This window comes from Halichoeres trimaculatus, unplaced genomic scaffold (assembly GCF_033239565.1).
Source record: "Halichoeres trimaculatus isolate MK-OKI-2021-1 unplaced genomic scaffold, fHalTri1.1 fHalTri1_scaffold_20, whole genome shotgun sequence".
NCBI lineage: Eukaryota > Metazoa > Chordata > Actinopteri > Labriformes > Labridae > Halichoeres > Halichoeres trimaculatus.
The window spans coordinates 25,305,789-25,327,003 of NW_027437198.1; the positions used below are offsets into that span (position 1 = coordinate 25,305,789).

At 38.9% G+C, this 21,215-nt stretch overlaps 1 protein-coding gene across 1 annotated transcript; it reads left to right on the forward strand.

Moving 5' to 3' along the window:
* The first annotated feature begins 877 nt into the window (after window positions 1–877).
* fbxl20 (F-box and leucine-rich repeat protein 20) lies at window positions 878–14,168 on the forward strand. Its single transcript, XM_074696992.1, has 15 exons — window positions 878–1,371; window positions 6,236–6,297; window positions 7,017–7,071; window positions 7,226–7,300; window positions 8,391–8,485; window positions 8,597–8,665; window positions 8,748–8,843; window positions 8,956–9,082; window positions 9,469–9,543; window positions 10,852–10,982; window positions 11,071–11,131; window positions 11,268–11,312; window positions 11,404–11,460; window positions 11,573–11,785; window positions 13,318–14,168. The coding sequence occupies exons 1-15, from the start codon at window positions 1,330–1,332 to the stop codon at window positions 13,423–13,425; spliced, it is 1,311 nt and encodes a 436-aa protein (XP_074553093.1). The 5' UTR covers window positions 878–1,329; the 3' UTR covers window positions 13,426–14,168.
* The last annotated feature ends 7,047 nt before the right edge of the window (window positions 14,169–21,215 follow it).

Sequence of the window (21,215 nt, forward strand, 5' to 3'; positions counted from 1 at the left end):
TAATTAAAACAAAAGTGATGATTACTTTTTAATACAAATAAAATAGTAGTCCTAGGTATTTTTTGTTTCAGTGATATGAAACTAAAATTTTACCTCACAGCCCACATACTTAACAGACAATTCTAAACCCCACATTCTTTATTTTTCTGCACTGTGTAATCAATGATAAAAGGCTGTATGATAACCTACTGAAAGAAATAACTGAATGACATACACCTTTAAGGGCTGTCAAAAAGTTGTTTTATATATATATATATATATATATATATATATATATATATATATATATATATATATATATATATATATATATATATATATATATATATATATGTTTCAGGTAAATAACATATGAATTTAAAGGATCAATAAACATTACAGTAGTTATAGTAATCATATGTATTAAAACCACAAAGGGATCCCAAACGACATTGAACTGTTGTCATGCGTGTTCTCCTGGTATGATGACGCAGAAAGACGAGTACTCACCCTGGATGCTGATTGGGCCCACTGTCATTGTTGGGCGTGGCTAATCAGAAACCCGGAAGCTGTATTTTGATGAAATATTCTAGCAATATAACATTTTTAAAGTCAATATGTCACCAAATAGTATCACATTTTGCTTCTTTATTATATTTCTGTGATATTTTTTTTCTGACACAGAAAAAACAGTCAATATTTCCTCCTCAAAGGCTACGTCTGGGCCCTTCAAGTGAAACAAGACAGAGAAGTTATTGTATGTGGGCTGTTGGAGTTTATCGACTGACAGCCTAATTCTGTCGATATTGTGATGAACAATTAAAAGAAGTTAAAATAAGAAAAACAAAATATATGTTTTGTTTTGCTCTCGACCCTCCCCTTGCTGCAGGTTTTTTTGTGCAGCCAAAGCTACCACCGCACTCTGATATTCATTTTCCACCTCCAGTCTAATGATCTGCTAGCAAATAAGTAGTTTGCTCATTTATATTTTCGTATATCTATAATTTTTGTTGATGTAAATGTTGTCACAGCACCACTCTGGGCTGCCAGATCCTATTCCCGTCGGTCTATTGTGTGGATGGATGGAAAGCTGTACAGGGGGAGGAGGAGGCAGATAAGAGAACTGGCTTATTGGCTCGCTGCTGCCTGTAGCTCATATTTTACCAGAAACAACCAAAGGGTCTTGCTGTATGTGTTACAGGCCGAAAGACAACGATATTGCGGCCTGGGAGCTACCGAGAGGACGGTAGCATGATAGTCGTGGAGAGGAAGAAACGGACGGAAGAGGGCCCGTATCTGCATTTCACTTCGCCTTCGCCGAATTCATTGAGTCGGTAACCAGCGTCCGACATGGGGAAGGAGGTAAACGGTGTTTCACGGAGTCGGTTTGAGGTGAGTCTACCATCAGTGTTAACTGACAGCCTTTGACACATGTTCAGTGTAGCTTTTAAAGACATTATGGGAAAGGCCTACATCACCACGGTTGCTGTATATAATAAAAACTGCGCTTATAGTGAGGCTATTGATGCAGCTCTTCCGCAGTCACTGTTTGGGATTAGGTCAAACGCTGTTGTTTTGTTCCTACAACATAAAGCAAAGGCCTTGTGTGTCGTTTGGATGATGATCCAACTCAGCACTTTTCACTTCACCTGTCGTGGTGTTTAATAATAAACTGGGGCACTTAAAGGTCCTCATATGTTGTCCTCTGTCTCCTATGCGCCGTCAAAACAAAGACACAGGCTAACGTTACAGAGCACGCCGAGGGCAGCACCGCAGCACAGTCACATATTATTCAGGAAAGGGAACTTGTTGACTGCTAGACAGCACATAGCCTTTGTATGCCTCTCCATATTTTTGCTGGGGACTCTAATTTTAGTACTTTTTTGGATCATCTGCTTTATTGAAATGTATTACTGCATGTCCACGGCCGCTGCGCTTGAGGGGGGCCTCGGGTTGTGACTGCTCCATGCACCCCGTGTTAGCACACAACTTTCAACTAACAGGCCGATGCTGCTTCAGTGTGACACATACCAAAACCCCTGAGGTATCGATATGAAAGCAGAGGCATGTACACACCCAAAAGCTACAGTGTTGTTGTTTAGCAAAAATTACCCTTAACTCTGTGCGTAAAACGCAAACATAGCTGGATATTTGGGCAAAAACTTGCCCCAAATCACTCTGTGTCGGCCCGGTGACATTGGGCTGTGTGGCCTGAGCACTTGGTGTTGTTTAATCCCCAGCTAGCGTGGGATTTGTGTCTGGTTTTATTTATTTTTAACGGTGCAACAGCTGACGACTCAGAAGATTCAGCCATTACCTTCTGGCCCGACAGCTGCGGTGGAGCTGAGTGTCAGGTTAACTGAATGGCAATAAGGAGGAAACCGGAAATGGGATGACTGTGCCTTCAGAATAAAAGCGCCAAGGTGATTAAAACAAGAGTCCTTTTAAGATTTAAAAGGTAGATTGCTTGATTGATTACACAGAACAGTCTATCATTTAGCTTTATATTTAAAAAAACAAAGACAATTCACTCATTTTAAACAGCTTAACTTATCGATTTCAAATAATCCTTATCTCATAAAGTTTTAGAAAATATTGATAATTGGATGATGAATTATTAATGATAAATCTAAAGTACTAGAGCAGCTGTAATGCAAATTTTAAGCCTGATATAGCTCAGCATCCAAATTATAAAAGCTGCTTAATGTCACCATTTAAGCATAACTTCTCAACCCTTTTCCTGCTAGAGTTTTATTTTGACAGGGATAACCAGAAACCATCTCCTGTACTCCTTTTGACTTCACTGCTCTGCAGTAGATACTGATCTGTTGTACACCAGCCCTAAACAAAGGACTACAGCACTTTGGAAAGGAGAAAGGCATAAATGAAGCCTTACGATATTGTTCTTTAAAAGTAGTCTGTATTTGATGATCATGATGAGATATTTGTGTCACTAGTCTTTGTTTATGTGGTGAAACTGATTTAAAACTCAGAGAAGCAAAGACAGAATCTTGTAAGCAATACAAGTCTGTCTGCAACAGTTTTTCTAAAAATAAAATCCCACTTTGTTTTGCTTCACAATCACCTCTAGCTTGAGGTTACAGCTAACACAGATTTCACCTCCTGCCAGGCCTGCTTCACTGACTTTAGCTGACCAGTGGAGAAAACATAATGCTTACATTCATGCAGCATCAGGTTCATTTCATGTTAGAGTACAAAAGAGGACAGTGTATGCCCGTTGACCATGCGCATCTGGGTCTTTGGAAATGGCTCTGGATTATTTGGAGAGTTGCGCCGTTGAAGGCGAGCTGTCAGAGTCAATTTGCCCCAAATCCAAATGCGAAAATGTCTGTCCCTTCTTACTCCCTCAAAATTTTACACGTCTACGCTGGCAGGCAGCCCTTGAATAGACAGCTGTGTGTTTGTGTGTCAAGTGTGTGTATGTGGAGGTTGTATGTTTATCAAAGAGAGACAGAGAGGCTTTGACCCAGAGCTGACTGGGTTTTTAAACAGGACAACCTGACAGTTTCTGTGAGCTGCTGAATGTTTGCTCAAGTGTGCTCAAGTCTCAACCAAACATGGAGCTTTTGTGCTTTTAATTATGACTCTGATAATCAAATTAGCACAAAGTTGACACTGTCAGGACCCAGTATTACTTCCTGTGTCACAAAACAATAAATACACATTTCACCGGGCATGTTTGTGAGTGCAAACAAGGACTTGCAGATAACACGCTGATGTTGTCACAGATGTTTGCTTTTTGTAAATAACATCAATTCTTCAGTCCTCGTGCTGGATTTATCACTCTGGATCTGTAGAAGAGAAAAGAAAGAGCCAGACGGTGCAGTGATGCTGTCTAATACCATCGTCTCGACATCTCGATTATGATTTTCTGCACTTTTTGGATTCTCTGAATTCCTTAATAACTCTGGGTGTTCTTATCTGAGTAGCTTGGTCTTAATAAATTCCAATTTATTATCTCTTTGTGTGCCGAGGCCTTGTCCTGTGGATTATAGTCCAGTATTTGTGCTCACATGGCATGCAGTTATTTCTGTGAAAATCCATTTTCTGTTAGCAGAAACTGGAGCGGTTTGTGGGAGAGTCACAAAAGATGTATTGTTAACAAATGGTGTAAAAACATATCGTTCAAACCAGTGTTTCTCAAAGTGGGGTCCGTGGAATAACATGAAAACAGTTGTAAAATCATTGAAAAACGAAAACAACAAACTTAGATCTCTTGCATCAGAAAAATCGTCTATTTTTTTCTAATACTCCAGCCCAATTTAGCTTTGTGGCATGAGATCAGTTCTCTGATTGTGACATGTTCATCACTTCATAATGAGTAACAACAGAAACCTTTAAACAAAACACACCTTGGTGCAATGGGGTGCACAGACTTTCGAAAGAGCAGGAGCAGAAACAGCTCAGATCTTTGCACATCTAATCCTCAGGCAGGTGCGTCGGATGAAGACCAAAAAAAAAGTCCAAATTTTTCAGATGAAAAAAGAAAAATTCTGCGCATATTTTCTTTTTGATTGTTAATATTGTAAGTGTTATTGTGATTAATGTCATTATCATCACGTTTCAGGAAGTACTTTGGGAATAGTTTTTTATTTTATTTTATTTGAAAATAACAAAATCTGTCCATGGATAAAAAACATACATGTTAGTTTTCTCATTTATGATCCCTAGAGTTTTTTTTATAATTTTTTTTATTTGAATTTTTTTAAATAATTAATATTGTTTTACTACCTTTATTATTATTTCTTCACTTATTCTTGTGTATGTATCTATTGTTTTTCCCCTGGGCTCTCTTTAAAATCTATTTAGATATTTGCCTAAAAGATATTTAACTGAAGATCTTGACTGTAGAGAGATTTATTTTAATTTAATTTATTTTAATTTAATTTAATTTTATGTTTTTTCCTTGTTTTGTATCTTATCCATGTTATGACTGAAAGGACAGAGAAAAAAGATAAAAAACATGAAAAATTATATCTTAGATTTATCGAATAAGTGATATAATGAAACAGTATTTCAATAAAAAAGATTAAAAAAGGTTTAAATAAAATGAAGACGGTGAGAATTCACTGACAAATTACAAAAAAAATAAATGGAACAATCTCAAAAATGTTGTGTTGTGATTGAGTACATTGGTAAAAACTAGTGACGTCAGTTGGAAGGAAATACGACACAAACAATCTCACTATAGGCCCCCCAAAAAAGACGGCAAAGAGAGGAACTAATAATCATACCTGCAAGAATCTGAAAAAAAGGGCAGGAGCGAAAAGAAGGCAAAAACAGACACATATAGCGTGTGTTTTTGCAGCCTCATTGGGTGTTGTTCAACGAGGCCACGAGGGGGTGACTGTCCCACCTCTACCTCGGAGATAACATTTTCTCAAAGTTTACAAAAAAAATACTTGGAAAGTATAAATGTAGCCTAATTCTATCATTGGGAAATGATACACATTACATTGTTACAAAGTTTTGATATTAAGCTAATCATTGTTTGGATAAACAGGGGTCCTTGAAAAAAAACTGAAAGGGGTCCATTGTAGGGGTGGGAGAGAAAAAAATGAAAATTGATATATCAGGTTTTTTGTTTGACAATATCAAAATCGGGATTCTTTGTCAATTTTGTTTTATTTTTAAATTCAAATTCTTCATTTCAGTCTTTTTTTGTAAAGTAGATCGGAAAAAAGTTTTCACTTTTCTCCAGCAGGGGGCGAAATGTTTCTCTCTAAATCACGTGATGTGCATTTTATGGGAAAATATGGCTCCTGATATAGTCTGTAGACGTTATCATCATCATTTAACTTTTTCACAAGGTCTAGTGTTAAAAAAGCAAACTAAGAATCGTAAATATCGAAGAATCGCAGTTTAAATTGAATCAGCACCCCAAACATCTTAACAGGATTGAATCGCGAGAATAGCATATCGTCCCAGCCCTAGTCTAAAGTCTAAAAAGTTTGGGAATCTGGTTTAAACTGCACAGGGAGTGAGGTCAAACTGTGCATCAGATAACAGAAGTAAAGACCATCACAGATCTGGGGTCTTTGGTTCAAAGTCCCATCCAGTCTCATGCTGCTTTATCTGCCCCCCTTTGTGTTCCCCAAGACCTGACGTTGCATCAGTCTCAGCCTGATGTGATCACAAACATTTATCTTTGCTGGGGCCGTCCTTGAGTTATGTCCCCCCCAGACATGTTACAACAGCCTGCGACGACTAATATTATCCCTCTGCACTTTTTCAGATGTTCACTAACAGTGACGAGGCGGTCATAAACAAGAAGCTGCCCAAAGAGCTCCTGCTGAGGTAAGTGACGCTCCCCTTTGCAGACAGTTTGCAGACAGTTTGCAGGGTTTTGTTTTCACTAGCAGACCTGGCATGTTGTCCACATTCCCTGCCTTTGCTCCTGATCAGCACATCCAGCTGCACCACCTTCCCCCTCCACCCCTCAGACACAGACATCCACCCAGACTGTCCATCTCACATTCAGAGTGGCTGTTTGCTCGCGTTCCCTTAGACAAACATTTTAGTCAAACCAAGCACCAGGATGCCAGCATCTCCTCCTTCCCTCCACCCTCCTCTGCTTCCCTGATGCTAAAACTGTAATTAAATACAGATGCTTGAAGCTATTAAGAAATCAGATTGATCTGAGGTTGAAAAAAATCTCAGAAGCCTTTCAGCAGACAGAAAATGAAGGCCATAACTCAGGCCTCAGCCTTGCTAGCCGAGCGGTCCGTGCTGCATTCATGGCTCAGGTTTGTGAGGCTGGTCGGCCATGCTGGGATCTGCTGCACCCCTGCTCTAAGTATCGAGGCTTGTATGTAAAGTTTTTCAGAAAAAGATTGTGTGTTTTCTTCCCTTTGAGTCAACAGTCTAAGACAGTATTAGCTGATTTGCTCACGTCTCCGTGCCGTGACGGGAAGCAGATGCAGGGTCGAGTGGAGAGCCAGGTCTAGTGTAAAGAGAAAGCTTCTGGTAGCGAGGATCAGGGTCTCTGAATCAAACCGTCCCTGTCTTTCTTCCAGAATTTTCTCGTTTTTGGATGTGGTGACACTCTGTCGCTGTGCCCAGGTCTCACGGGTGAGTCTGTGTTCACAAGGTGTGTGTATGCATGTGTGTGTGTGTGACTGTTTCTGTGTGTCTGTGTGATTTAAAGTATGTGTTCTTCATGTCAGTGTTGTATGAAACAAAAAGTGATGACCCTAAACATCCGCGTCTGTCTCTCTGCTCTCAGTCCTGGAACGTTCTGGCGTTGGATGGCAGCAACTGGCAACGAATCGACCTCTTTGACTTTCAGAGAGACATCGAGGTGAGAGAAACCAGAGCGTGATCTACCAGGGGTCTGTAACCTTTTCTTTCATAGAAGCCATGTAGCCTCACCTGGATTAGAGTCATTCAGGAGCCACAAAATCTACTTTATCTTCACAATAAAAACAAAAAAAAGTGTATAAAATTCAATACATAGAAAACATCTAGTGAATAAAAATATATAAAAGGGAAGTTTTTTGTTTTAAAAAATTGCACACATGATGTCTTCGATTTTAATTTTCAATGAATTTGAAAATAAATAAAAGAGAAAATTTTAACGTCATAAATCTCATAAATTTGTCAAATAAATAAAATTTCAAGAAAATGCAAAAATTCACAAAATTTTGAAATTTCACAATCTTGCAAAAAAAGGTAATAGTGCACATTTTTTGAAATTTAAAAAAATTGCAAAGATTTCATAATTTTTTTCAAAAAAGTTATTGAAAAAAATGATAAATTTTTAAAATAAGGGAATTGTGAAAAACTTTAGAAATTTTAAAAAATTGCAAAGATTTCATATTTTTTTTAAAAACTTCAAATTAAAAAATTTGATAAATAAAAAAATTGAAAAAAATCAAAAAAATGAATTTTAATAATTTGCAGAAATTAAAAAAATTGACGTAAGCAAAAATTTCAAAAATGTAGAATATGTTTTAAAAATGTTGATTTTTTTCAAACCTGAACAAAAGTAAAAATTGCAAAAATTAATTTAAAAAAAAAAAAAATCGCAAAAAATTTAAATATAAAAACTATGTAAAATTTCATGGAAAAAAAGATTTTTCAAAAATATTCAAAAATTAAAATATATAAATAAATTTTCAAAAATTTTCTTAAATTTCTGAATAGTTTTCGAATTTGATAAAATATATTGATCATATTGCTCAACTCACTCTAATTTTTGTATTTTTTTATTTGTCTTTCTTTTTCTACATGTAGTTATTTTACCAGGGGTCCAGAGCCGCAGGTTGCAGACCCCTGTTATCTACTTTAGTCATACTTTCAGCTTCATATTCACTCTTGGTCCTCCTGAAAATGCTGAAAATGGAGAAAGAAAAGTGAACCCAGCTAACTGAGTGGTGTTTTCGTTGCAGGGCCGCGTGGTGGAGAACATCTCCAAGCGGTGTGGAGGTTTCCTGAGGAAGCTGAGCCTAAGGGGCTGCCTGGGTGTAGGTGACAGCGCCCTGAGGTGAGTCTGAGGGCTTAGTCTGACCGTCTGACCTGCGTCCCAGGAGAAGCAAAGACACCAGGTTCGGTTTGAGTGTCGTCACTTAAATACTTGTTTGTTTTCTCTCTGCAGGACTTTCTCACAGAACTGCAGAAACATCGAGCTGCTCAGTCTAAACGGCTGCACCAAGATCACAGACAGGTTTGTGCACAGTTTCCAGACGCATTTAAAACAGGACTCTGATCCTCCTGAGCTGAAGCACTCACTGTGTGTCTCCCCTCAGCACGTGTAACAGCCTCAGTAAGTTCTGTCCAAAGCTGAAGCACCTGGACCTCGCCTCCTGTACCTCAATCACAAACCTGTCACTCAAAGCTCTCAGGTGTGTGGGCCCAGCTGTCAGGGTCTTCCATTCATCATCCACAGCACTGTTTTCTTTTCAGTGTTTATAATCGTTTCCTCACCTCTCACCTGTTCTCCTGTTCTCCTGTCAGTGAGGGCTGCCCCCTGCTCGAGCAGCTCAACATCTCCTGGTGTGATCAGGTCACAAAGGACGGCATCCAGGCGCTGGTGCGTTGTTGCCCCGGGCTGAAAGGCCTGTTTCTGAAAGGATGCACACAGGTACGGTTAATGACTCCTGCATGGTAAAGTGAATCACTTCCTGTATGAGAGAGGATGTTTCTGAGGATGTATGTCAGCTGCTGTGCTAAGAAAATGTAAACTCATTCCTGGAGCATCATCCCTTTACTAAGGGGAGTGTATACAAGCACTCAGTTAAAGCAGGGAGTCATTTAAGAAGCTGTGCATTAGTTTATTTCCTTCCTGATGGAGTACAGTTACACGCAAATAAAAACCGATACAAATGAACAAGAAAGGTTTGCATTTTTTCAATATAATTTAACACCTGCTTTTGTTTTAACTTTTATGACAATGGTTAAAATACAGAATAATAGATAGTTTTGGATTTCTATGAGTGTAGACTGAATGTCTGTTTATCTCGTCCACAGCTGGAGGATGAGGCTCTGAAGCATATCGGGGCGAACTGTCCAGAGCTGGTCACACTCAACCTGCAGACATGTTCAGTAAGTAACCCCCTCAAAATCTTAAAAAAATAATAATTTTACAACTCAAAGCCCATTTTTTACTAGACTTTGCCCCCGAGTGTTACACAAACTGTCTCTACAAGCTCTTACCTTTAGGAAAGTCACTCACAGCAGTACATAAATATCTTTTAAAGGGGCTGTGAGGAGTTTCTAAGTGATCCTGAAAAAGTCTCCCTTCTAGATATTTGCCTGATCAAAATAAACACTTTAAAATGAGATTATCAGCGTTAATTCTTAGCTTCCAGATCAGGTCAGGACCTGATTGATAACACCACGCAAGCTGACAAAGTTTAGTAGAGAGGAGAAAGATCTGTGTTTTTCTCTGCTGAAAACGATTTCTGTGATTAATTTTGTAGCGATGGTGGTCACTGGAGCCGAACAGTCAGACAGAAAAAGAACAGAAGAGCAGAAGAAAGATAAACAGGAGAGAAATAGAGCACGAGCTAAAGGCTAAAGCATAGGCTAAAAGACAAGCTAAAGGCTAAAACACAAGCTAATGACCAAAACACAGGTTTAAGGCTAGACAAAAGCAAAAGGCTAAAACACTGGTTAAAGGGTAAAACACAAGTCAAAGACTAAAACACAAGTTAAAGGCTAAATATGGGCTAAAGGCTAAAATATGAGCTAAAGACCAAAACAAGGGCTACAGGCTAAATAGTAGCTAAAGGCTAAAAAATGAGCTAAAGGTTAAAAAAAGGGCCAAAGGCTAATACTCAGGCTTAAGACTAAAACACAGGCTCAAGGCTAAAACAAAAGCCAAATAGTGGAACACGGGTTAAAGGCTATAACAAGCTAAAGGCTAAAACAAGGACTAAAGGCTGAAACACGAGTTAAAGGGTAAAACCAGGATTCACTAACGTTACATGTTACAGACACGTCTCAGAGCACTAGGCTACTAAACTACTTACAAACTGACAGTGTTAACTTGTCACGTTAGCCTACGGATACGTCGAAGCACTGGGCTGCCGATAGCTCTACATATAGCCAGCTACTACAACATTTGCTTGATGTCACGTTTCAAACTGTAGTGCTACGTAACTGTACTGATAAATACCTTACCTCGGCGCGTTCTATCCAGTAAAAAGTTGTCTTGAACAAAGAAAATTTGTTTTAATCCAATCTCCATTCAATTCCAATTAAGCAGATCCTCCTCATGGCATCTTTAATGTGTGCGTTGATGTTTTTCATCCCAAGCTGCAATCAAAGTTTCTGTTTTCCTTTAAATTTGGGCACTTTGAGTTTGTTACGACATGCACAAAAACTGAAAACCTTTCTTTCTCTGAGCAGCAGATCACAGACGAGGGCCTCATCACAATCTGCAGGGGTTGTCACCGCTTGCAGTCTCTGTGTGTGTCCGGCTGTGCCAATATCACAGACGCCATCCTGCACGCGCTGGGACAGAACTGCCCTCGCCTCAGGTGAGTTTGACTTAACTCACTGCTTTGCTAAATATTACCTGTACTGCGAAAAATGAGATCTTATCAAGTGTTTTTGTCTTATTTTCAGAATACTAGAAGTAGCTCGCTGCTCTCAGCTTACAGACGTGGGCTTCACTACATTAGCAAGAGTGAGTGTGACATCTGGCTCTTGTTTGCACGCAGCCGCTCTTTGTTTACAGATTCAAATGTTTGAACTGTCCAAAAGATCTAAACCAAAGTCAGAGCGTTGTTTCCCGCTGCTCATCGTCTCTGTTTCTGCTGCAGAATTGTCACGAGCTCGAGAAGATGGATCTGGAGGAATGTGTGCAGGTAAGTCGACAATCCAAGCACCACCAGTGATGAAAGTCGTTTGGAGACTGCAGCTGAATCATTTCTGTCTTTTTTCACGTGTTTTCCTCAGATCACAGACGGGACGCTGATCCAGCTGTCTATCCACTGCCCTCGTTTGCAAGTCCTGGTGAGCGTGTGCTTGTTGCTTAAACACATTTCACTCCACACCAACAACAAATCACATCTTATGCAAGCAGATAACAGCTGAGTAATGGAGCCTCCTCTGTGGGTTGCTTTAGAGTCTGTCTCACTGCGAGCTGATCACCGATGACGGCATCAGACACCTGGGGAGCGGCCCCTGTGCTCACGATCGGCTGGAGGTGATTGAGCTGGACAACTGCCCCCTGATCACAGACGCCTCGTTGGAGCACCTGAAGAGCTGCCACAGCCTGGATCGCATCGAGCTCTACGACTGTCAGCAGATCACGCGCGCCGGCATCAAGAGACTAAGGGTGAGCTGTGTGGGTGAAGGAGAGTGAATCACGGTGATTCATGTGAAGTATCTGCAGCAAACACAGAGTTTATTAACTTTATAAATGCCGGGGCAGTTTGTTTGTGATCCGTGTCACGGCCACAGTGTTTGAGTCATCTCCACTCAGAAGGAGTGAGGAATCAAAGTGTGAAACACGTCCAGAAAGATGTTACCATCCCTCTAATGCAGGGGTCTGCAACCTTTACTTTCACAGGAGCTGTTAAGGCTCAGCTCATCTGGATTAAAGTCATTCCAGAGTCACAAAATCTACTTTATATTCACAATAAAAACAAAAAAGATAAAATTCCATACATAGAAAATGAGTACCTAAATAAGAGATTTTTTTGTGTCTACAAAATTAGACGTGATAAATATTTGATTTCATATTTTTGTCATAAATTTCATAAATTTTCTAAATGATTAAAACTTTAAAAAGTGCTTGATTCTCCAAAATTTGAAATTTCAAAAATGTGAAAAATTGAAAAAAAATTATGTGCAAATTTGAAGATTAAAAATGTTGCATTGATTAAATTAATTTGCCAACCTAAAGCTGTTTCAAAAATTTGATAAATTAAAAAAAGAAAAAAAATTACAATTTTTTTAAAAAAATGGAATTTTAACATTTGGAATATTTAGCAAACTCAAAACAATTTGACATTTGCAAAAATTTTAAAAATTTGCAAAATTTGAATTTTATTTACATATGAAAAAATGCTAAAAAATCAAAATTTAAAAACTTTAAAGATTTAAAAATCTTTTAAAAAGTTCAAAAATTGTGTAAAATCCTGAAAAAATGGAATTTTATCTCAACATGAAAAAAAAACCTTTTTTAAAAAATAAATAAAAATGCAAAAATCTTCAAAAAAATAGTTCAAAATTTGTGCAAAATATACAAAATAATTTTAATTCTATTCAAATACGGAAAAATGATAAAAAAATCAACATTCAAAAAATTTGGAAAAGTTAAAAAAAAAAGGAAAAATCCTCAAAAAATTTAAATGTTAACCTAAGCAAAAGTTTTGAACAATCTTAATATTGAAGAAATGCAAAAAAAAAAAAATAGTATTAAATTCTTAAAAAAAAATAAAATTTTGAAATAATTTTTGAATTTGAAAACATCGATTTTATTGCTAAACTTACTTTTCCCCTTTATTAAAAAACTCTTTATTTCCTTCCAGATTTGTCTTTTTGTAGATTTAGTTTTCTTACGAGGGCTGTTAAACTTGTGAATGTGATGCATATTTAGTTTATCAAAATGTTATTGCATGATTGTTTTTGTCAGTGTCTTAATCATCAATACCCTCTGTGAGAAAAGTATAAATTCTTTATTTAAAAAAAAAGATTTTTAAAGTTACAAGGGGCCACTGTTAAGGAGTCAAAGAGCCGCAGGTTGAAGACCCTTGATCTTATCATCACTCTGATGAAACAAAGTGATTAGTTCAGAGACTCATTGCAGGTTTTTATCTGATCCATTAAAACATTTCCATCTGTTTCTCTTCTTTCTCTGCACAGACCCATCTGCCCAACATCAAAGTCCACGCATACTTCGCTCCCATCACTCCGCCCCCCTCCGTTGGGGGCAGCCGTCAGAGGTTTTGTCGCTGCTGCGTCCTGTTATGATGTAAAGACAACAACCCCCCTCCTTTCCTCACCCGGTGTCCCCCGTACATGCTCCCCACGGCCTGTCACGTCACCCCTGACCTGCTGTCCCACTTCTGGCCCGACTGTCTGAACGTACATGCTGGTGTGGTGTCCCCCCCCGTACAGTACGCCCCCACCTTCAGAGCTGCAGAGAGAGGGGGAGAGCTCCATCACGCTGCAGGGTCTGTGGTAACTTTCCCAAAAACATTCCCCAAACTCCACCACACGGATCACAGCGAGCTCACACACACACGCTGAAACGCAGACACATGCACAGATTAAAGAACACGTCTGAACACTCAGAGCCAGTATTACAAAGAGCGTTATGTAAAATCAAATGTGATCGCCTCTGCTCAAGGATTTAACTCTTCATTGAGTAAAGTACAAAAGAATTGTTTAAAGGATTACACAACCAGACTTTAACGTGGAAATCAAAAGTTCACTCTGCTTATTCGGCACTTTGAGACAGATTACAGCTAAAAACCACTCACACACACACACACACAGTTCCCACAGTGTTAAAGTCACCTAACAGCTACCTCCAGACGAGACCCGCGCTCCACTTAGACCTGTGTCCGCTTTGATCTGCAGGCTGTTCATTTCAGGGGGGAGCGGTGCAGCGAGTTCACTGCCCCAAACACACACACACTCACACACACACACACACACACACACAGGAGGCAGCAGGAAGCATCTTTCCTGATCAGTTATTGTTGATTTTTTTTTTTTTAAAGCATCTTTTTGCACTTCCACTAAAGCAATGATGAGACACTTTACAAAGACAGCCTTCCCCCCTCCACCTGCACCCTCCACCTCTCTCTGTCCCTCCGTCACAATCAGAAAAATCCTGAAGAAAAAAAAAAGACAAAGTGAAATATTTTTCTAAAAACGGACACCGATTCAGACTTACGAGTGGGGACGAGAAGATGCCAAATGTTGCATGTAACAACTCTAGTTTTTTAAAGTCTAACTGTACATAAACGTGACGACTGCGAAGCGGCAGAGGACAGTTTGAGACAGTTTGAGACAGTTTGAGAGACCACGGGATCTTTGTTAAAACGGCGCCGCAGCTTTGGACTGACGGACTGAGCCGGTGTTTTTTCTGGAGTCAGAGGAACTGATGCTGAAACGAAAAACAAAGGTTACAAAACCCTCACGAGGGTCACATGACGACACGACACAGGAAAGAAGAAGCCAACTGAAAACAATCAGTCATTTTCCTTTTAGTGCGTTTGATTTCTTTTCGCGGGTTTGATTTCGTCGCTCTCGAATCGGACACTCCTCAACTCCCATGAGGCCTTGCGAGGGACGAAGTGACAGACCTGTGTCACTACCTGTGGCTTCCTCTGTGCGTCTGGGGCCGGATCAGACTGGTGGAGTCACTGAAAGAGGAAGCTGATTCCTGGATCTAGAGCAGAGACGATGGATGAGTTTTGTCCCAGCAGGGGGCTGCCGTGGACTCCAGCCCCCTGCTCGATGAAGTATTGAAGCCTTTTCTTCTGGATTATCTTCTCCTGCACTTGCACCTGCTTCTCCTCTTTTGTTTTATAAACGTGTCTTTTTTTTCTGCTCCCTGTCTTCGTCTCCTCTGGATCTCCACTCTTCCTCTTCTTTAGCCGTTCTGTTTTGGTGTGGTTTGGATTGCACCTGCTTTGTGTTTGAAGTCATGAGTTCAGTGTCTCCAAGTTGAGTTTGAGTCCTCCCCCCCTGAGTCCTCAGATCAGATCTGATGCTGTTTGTGTTTCTCTTCAGAGTTTATTGTTACTAAATGTCCAGAGTGTCGCCTCTGTCCAGGGAAGTGTTGGCGCCAGTGCAATTGTAATAAATGTTCAAATCAGAGTTGGATTTTTCTACATGTATGTGTGATATTGAATGTTTCCATCACGGAGAAGTGGCCGTTCACTTTATCTGATTTCTCTCCCTTTGCCTTGCTTTTTGAAGTACTGCTCACCCACAATGCACCTTGCTCCCAAACCCAGTGTGGAATGTTGACCACTTTCAAGCTTTCAGATCCAACAGGCAAAAGACTCAAAGATGAATTCTCCTCAGTTTGATGTGTCAGCGACGGCCGCCTGATAATACAAGCTGAGATGAACCCAGAGTAATCCAGGCTGATCTGTTTTGTTTGACTGGGGTTTTACAGGGATTAGAGAAGAGTCAAAATGGCGCCGTGTCTTTGTTAACACCGTCAGCTGCAGGAGAAAGGAAACGTCAGATTTAACACAGAAATCTGAGAATCACGCCTTCTCTTCCTCTCCAAACACTTCAGGTTGAGTCAGCTGTGTGTGGATTTCATTTACTGATGCTCACCCCACTCCTCGTGGAGAAACCACCTGTCATTTCTCATGTCACGGTACAGCGTACACTACAGGCTCCACTCAGCAGACTGAGTTTTCACTGCAGAATCAGACGTCTCAAAGTTTACACAAAGCCGAGTTAAATCGCTTGTTTCATTAAACACTGGACTCCAGCGGAGGAGAAGGACAGTGGGCATGAGGTGAATCTACAGCGACAGTCCATGGTAGATCTACGCCTGAGAAATTTCAACTTTGACAATGACTGTAGTAATATAATTACTGTAAATCTTTCCTTTTTTTTTTTTTTTTTTTTTTTTTTTTACAATTAACCGATATAAATGACTATGTACGTATGAATAAATATATACCTATATTATTAAGACTTGTCTGGCTTCCTCTGTGGTGATTTTATATGTGGTTGGAATGTAGCAGTACCAGTGTTTGAGCAGCAGGGGGCAGCAGTAAACCAGCTGAAATCCTCCATCAGAGCTTTCAGATGACTTTACTATTGCAGAAAAGCATTGATACAGCTAATTATTGTCCAGAAAACAAAACTTATTCTGAAAGCATTTATTATTTGTATAAATAATAAAAATGTGTTTAATACAAACCCTTAAGTGTGATCAAACAGGGGTTTGAAGGGTTGAAAAAATAAATAAAATGTTAATTTTTAAAAGATAAAATAAAAAAAGACTGGAAAAAAAAAATCAAAATCAAATGTTGAAATATTTGAGGCCCCTTGCAACTTTTATAAGCTCTGTGGACAGCCTCAATCCAACACCTGAAAGCGATAGCACCAGTTCCTGAGATACTTCCTATATCTATTTTCTCTTTACCTACCTTTGTCATTAATCATGTTTGCCTCTGTTATATCTAACTTTTCAATATTTGTGCACTTTTTAAGTTTTTATTTCTATTTTCCTTGTTTGTAAATTGTGACCATTGTGTGATGATGGCATGGGAGGGTGGATGTGTGTTTGTGTTCTTAAATAGGTTTCATGTCCCTTACATTAAAAAGTGGAAGTTAAAGGGTCAAAATGAGAGGTCGTTAAAGGTTTAAAGGCAGAAGCCTTGAGTAGGACCAGACTCATGTTAGAGCAACACCTGCTGTTACGGGTGTAGATGTGAAAACTGAAGTTTTGCACAGTATTCTTCACGTCCTTCTGCTCTTTGAACTCCTTTGGCGCACCTTAACACGTCTTTCTGTGAGGATTCCTGTGACTCAGACGTGTCAGACTCATGATGGGACAAATCTTCACACGTGTGTTAACTCCACTCGGTCTCATCAGCTCAGGCCCTGTGTCTGCTCCATGATGACTGCTGTCACCACTGGGACTCTTTTCATCCTCCTCTTCTTCCCCGTCTCCACATCATCTCTGTGCTTTGTCTCTGTTTTAACGTTTCTTTTCAGCCCTGGTGTTCGGGCTCTTTGGGGTTTTCTCATGGAGGATGAAAGAAAGGAATCTCTGAGGGAGGAACTTAAATGTTCCTGTGAGTGTATGAGTGTGTGTGTGTGAGTCCTCCAGAATAACTCTGTGTTCTGTGTGTTTAACAGAGACGGAGCAGATCACAGCTCACTGCACAGCTCCTCGCTGAGACGCTGTGTTTCAGTTTATTTTTGACAGCAGAGCCACAACGCCAGACTCTGGAAAACTTCTGACTTTGTTGTTGTGTTTTTTTTCCTCACAGTGACTCTGTTATCTGCCGTGCCCCGGCTCTGAGGGGAGAAATAATTAACTTGATAACACAGGCTCTCTCTGTCTTTGTCTTCCTTCTTCTTCTTCAACACACCCACACGCAAAGACTTGGGTGACAGCTTGGAGCAGCGTTTGATGTCAGGCTCGGCTGAGAGGAACCGTGAACTTTGCTTTAATAGAGAAGAAGTCATTCAGAAAATCCTGTTTCCTGCTTTAATCACCTCAAATCAGCAGCTACGGCTTTATTGCCTCATTCTTTTTCATCTGAAATGCATTTTAAAGTCGAGAAGTGGAGGCCCTACCCAGGAGGATGTAAGACTGAGGATGCAAATAAGATTATATCACCGCTGCCTTATTGCAGCTGTTAAAAACAATCCTGCACACTCTGATGCATCCCTAGCCGCAGGGATGTTAAAGCTATGGTTGAAATTCTGGCAGTATTCACATGATAAAACATGGAATCCAAATCTTGTATGCGTCCGTAGCCATAGTTAGTGCAGGCTCGCTTTTGTTGATGTATCCACTGTGGTTTGTGAGTTTAGAAGCGTTTCAATTTTTTGTTGTATCCGCCGTAGTCGTCACCCAGCACAGGCGTTCTCCTGGGGCGGTCTCTGCCGCAGAGGGGGTAGGAATCCTGGTGGGGGGTAGCTACCTTGGCACAACACCACCACCAGCTGATCAGAGCAGAGCCGACTGTGGGCGGGGCTTTACCTTTCTCGACGTGTCTTCACCAGCTCAGTTTACAATGCTAAAGATGTGCGGCTAACTTATGCTAAAATCTATCGACAGAGCCGACCCGTTCCGACAAGCAGCGTTCAGTCATTAGCCAGTACAGGCTCAGACTAACCAGAGTTATTCAGCTGACATCTCCCACTGTGGTAAACAAAGTCATTACCTGTTCAACAGAAACTGAGCTGTCTCAGCGTCAGTCTTCAGTCCCAAATCCCTCTGCAGCTTTTTCCACCGGTCGTACATTTCTCCAATATTCAGTCTCTGTTGGCACCTGTATCGCTTATAATTCTTCCTTGCTTCAGCCTTTTCTTTGAAACTTTTTCGTTTTCTTCCCTGTGGAGGGTAACAGTGTCAGCTTCCTGGTTTCGGCCCTCTCTGGCGCTTCTGTAGCTGAGCAGCTAGCTGACGTGAGAGGGGTAGTGGGGAAGGACGAGGTGGGACAATGGGCATGAGCTTTGCAGCGAATATACTGAATGTATTTTTTTCGTTCTTTTTGGTCTTTATATTGTGTAGATTGGACCATAGGATCATAACAGCCCTATAAACGGTGTTATTGAGATGCACAAAGCTTCCAAATCGTACACCATAGCTTTAAATTGGCTGCACAAAAGATGGAGTTATGCCAGAATATGTGCATCTGGTGTCAACACATCTGAGATTATCTTCAGATAAATACCAAACTGTGTCATTTAAAGCTTTTAGAACAAATTGTAGCTTTAACCCTATAATGCCAAACGTATCATATTTGATACATGACTTTTTCAGCCCTCCACATAAGCAGTGTGGTATTTTTTATCCTGAAAAACCTGATGTGTACAATCAGATACATGCAGTGCACAGGTAAACAAACTGGGTAGGAAGTCACTCATTAACCGCCCTTCCAGTGACGCTCTAAGACTGCCATGACTCAGGAATTGGACACAGGTGGTTTTTCAACAAGAACTTTGCCAAGTTTAAAAAGGTGAAGGTAAGAAAAACATTACAATATCTACTGGCACATCAATACGAACAGTTACTGGGTTCATGCAAAGTAAAAATACTAAAAAATTCACAATATATGTTTGAGTAATCCGTGTTGAAGATGACGTATCAAATTTGATACAGCGGGTATATAAGGTCATGTAACTCTAAAACAGTCAATCACCATTTACTTGTATTTCATGCATTATATCTAAAATCAAGCAACATACTACTGAAGCGAATTGCATTCACTTGAAGAAAAAAAAAACAACTCAGGTTTTTCAGAGTAATTTATTCTCCGGTTTGTTTTTTTATGGTAATTAATTTTGTTTTCCTGATTAATATTTTTTTTTTGGTTTGTTTTTTTATTATAATTATTTCTGTTTTTATGAGTAATTTTTTATGGAAATTAATTTTGTTTTTCCGATTAATATTTTTTTATTGGTTTGTTTTTTGTTATAATTATTTCTGTTTTTATGAGTAATTTTTTTGTGGTAATATATTTTGTTTTTCTGATTAATATTTTTTTATTGGTGTGTCTTTTGTTATAATTTTTTCTGTTTTTTTTGTGGTAATTTTTTCCTCCTGTTTTTAGGAGTAATTTTTTTTTGCTTGATACTTCAGGAAAAAAAAATTACTCCTAAAAACAGGGGGGAAAAATTACCACAAAAAAGCAGGTTGGAGGTTCTTGCGGGATTTCGAAGTAGCTCGATGCTTCAGGAAAAAAATTACTCCTAAAAACAGGAGGAAAAAATTTACTCATAAAAACAGAAAATATTATAACGAAAAACAAACCAATAAAAAATATTAATCAGAAAAACAAAATTAATTACCACAAAAAATACTCATAAAAACAGAAAATATTATTACAAAAAACAAACCAATAAAAAAATAATTAATCAGAAAAACGAAATTAATTACCACAAAAAAAATTACTCATAAAAACAGGAAAAAATATAACAAAAAACAAAACAATGAAAAATATTAATCAGAAAAACGAAATTAATTACCACAAAAAATTACTCATAAAAACAGGAAAAAATATTAAAAAAAACCAAACCAATAAAAAATATTAATCAGAAAAATGAAATTAATTTCCACAAAAAAATTACTCATAAAAACAGGAAAAAATATAACAAAAAACAAACCAATAAAAAATTTTGATCAGAATACAAAATTAATCACCACAAAAAAAACCTGAAGAATAAATTACTCTGGAAAACTTGAGTTGTTTTTTTTTTCTTCAAGTGAATGCAATACGCTTCCATAACATACAGTCTTTTTATTTTTTAAATACATAATTTGGTACATTTAGAGTTAAAAACTAAGTATGAAACTTGCTGTACTGCTGTATGAAAGGATGGCCTGGATCGTTTCCCAACATGTGAAACCCGACAGAGATGCAAGCAGTGCACAGGCCACTTTACCCATGTGTACTGTCAGAAATGCAGAGAGCATCTTTGCTTAAACAAGGAGAGAAACTGTTTCCAGGCCTTCCACCATGCAAAATAAAAGGTTATGAACTGCAAAATGACTAAAATACTAAAATGTTTTTTTTTTTTTCCAGACAGTTCCATTGGTGGCTTTCTCATGACTGCATGATGGTAGCACTGTTTGTGTTTGGAAGTACAAATTTGTTAGATTTGTTATGTTTTTGTTTGTTCAGGAAAAAACAATCATTAAGCATTGTGACCTGATGTATCAAATATGATACAAATTGAAACTCAAATATGGAAAGTGATATTTGAAAATTTTTGAGGGGTTGTTCAGAGGTACCAATCAAAGTTCCAAGTTCAAAGAACTGGAATTTTCTGTCAATTATTTAATGGTTTGGGCTTTACAGAGTTAAATATTGTGTTTAAACTTCACAATCCATCCAATGGGAGACAAACTGTAGAGATACTGAGCTGAGCATAGGGGAGGAAACATCCTGTTCCTTTTTAAACCCACTTAACACCTCAAAGAGAAAATCTCTGTTCACAAATTGTGAGCTGATCTATATTTGGGTGTAAAATATGCCCCCGCCCACTCCCATGAATCCTGAGTGAGTCTAAATGAATCCTGGCAGAGTTGTAAAAATTGC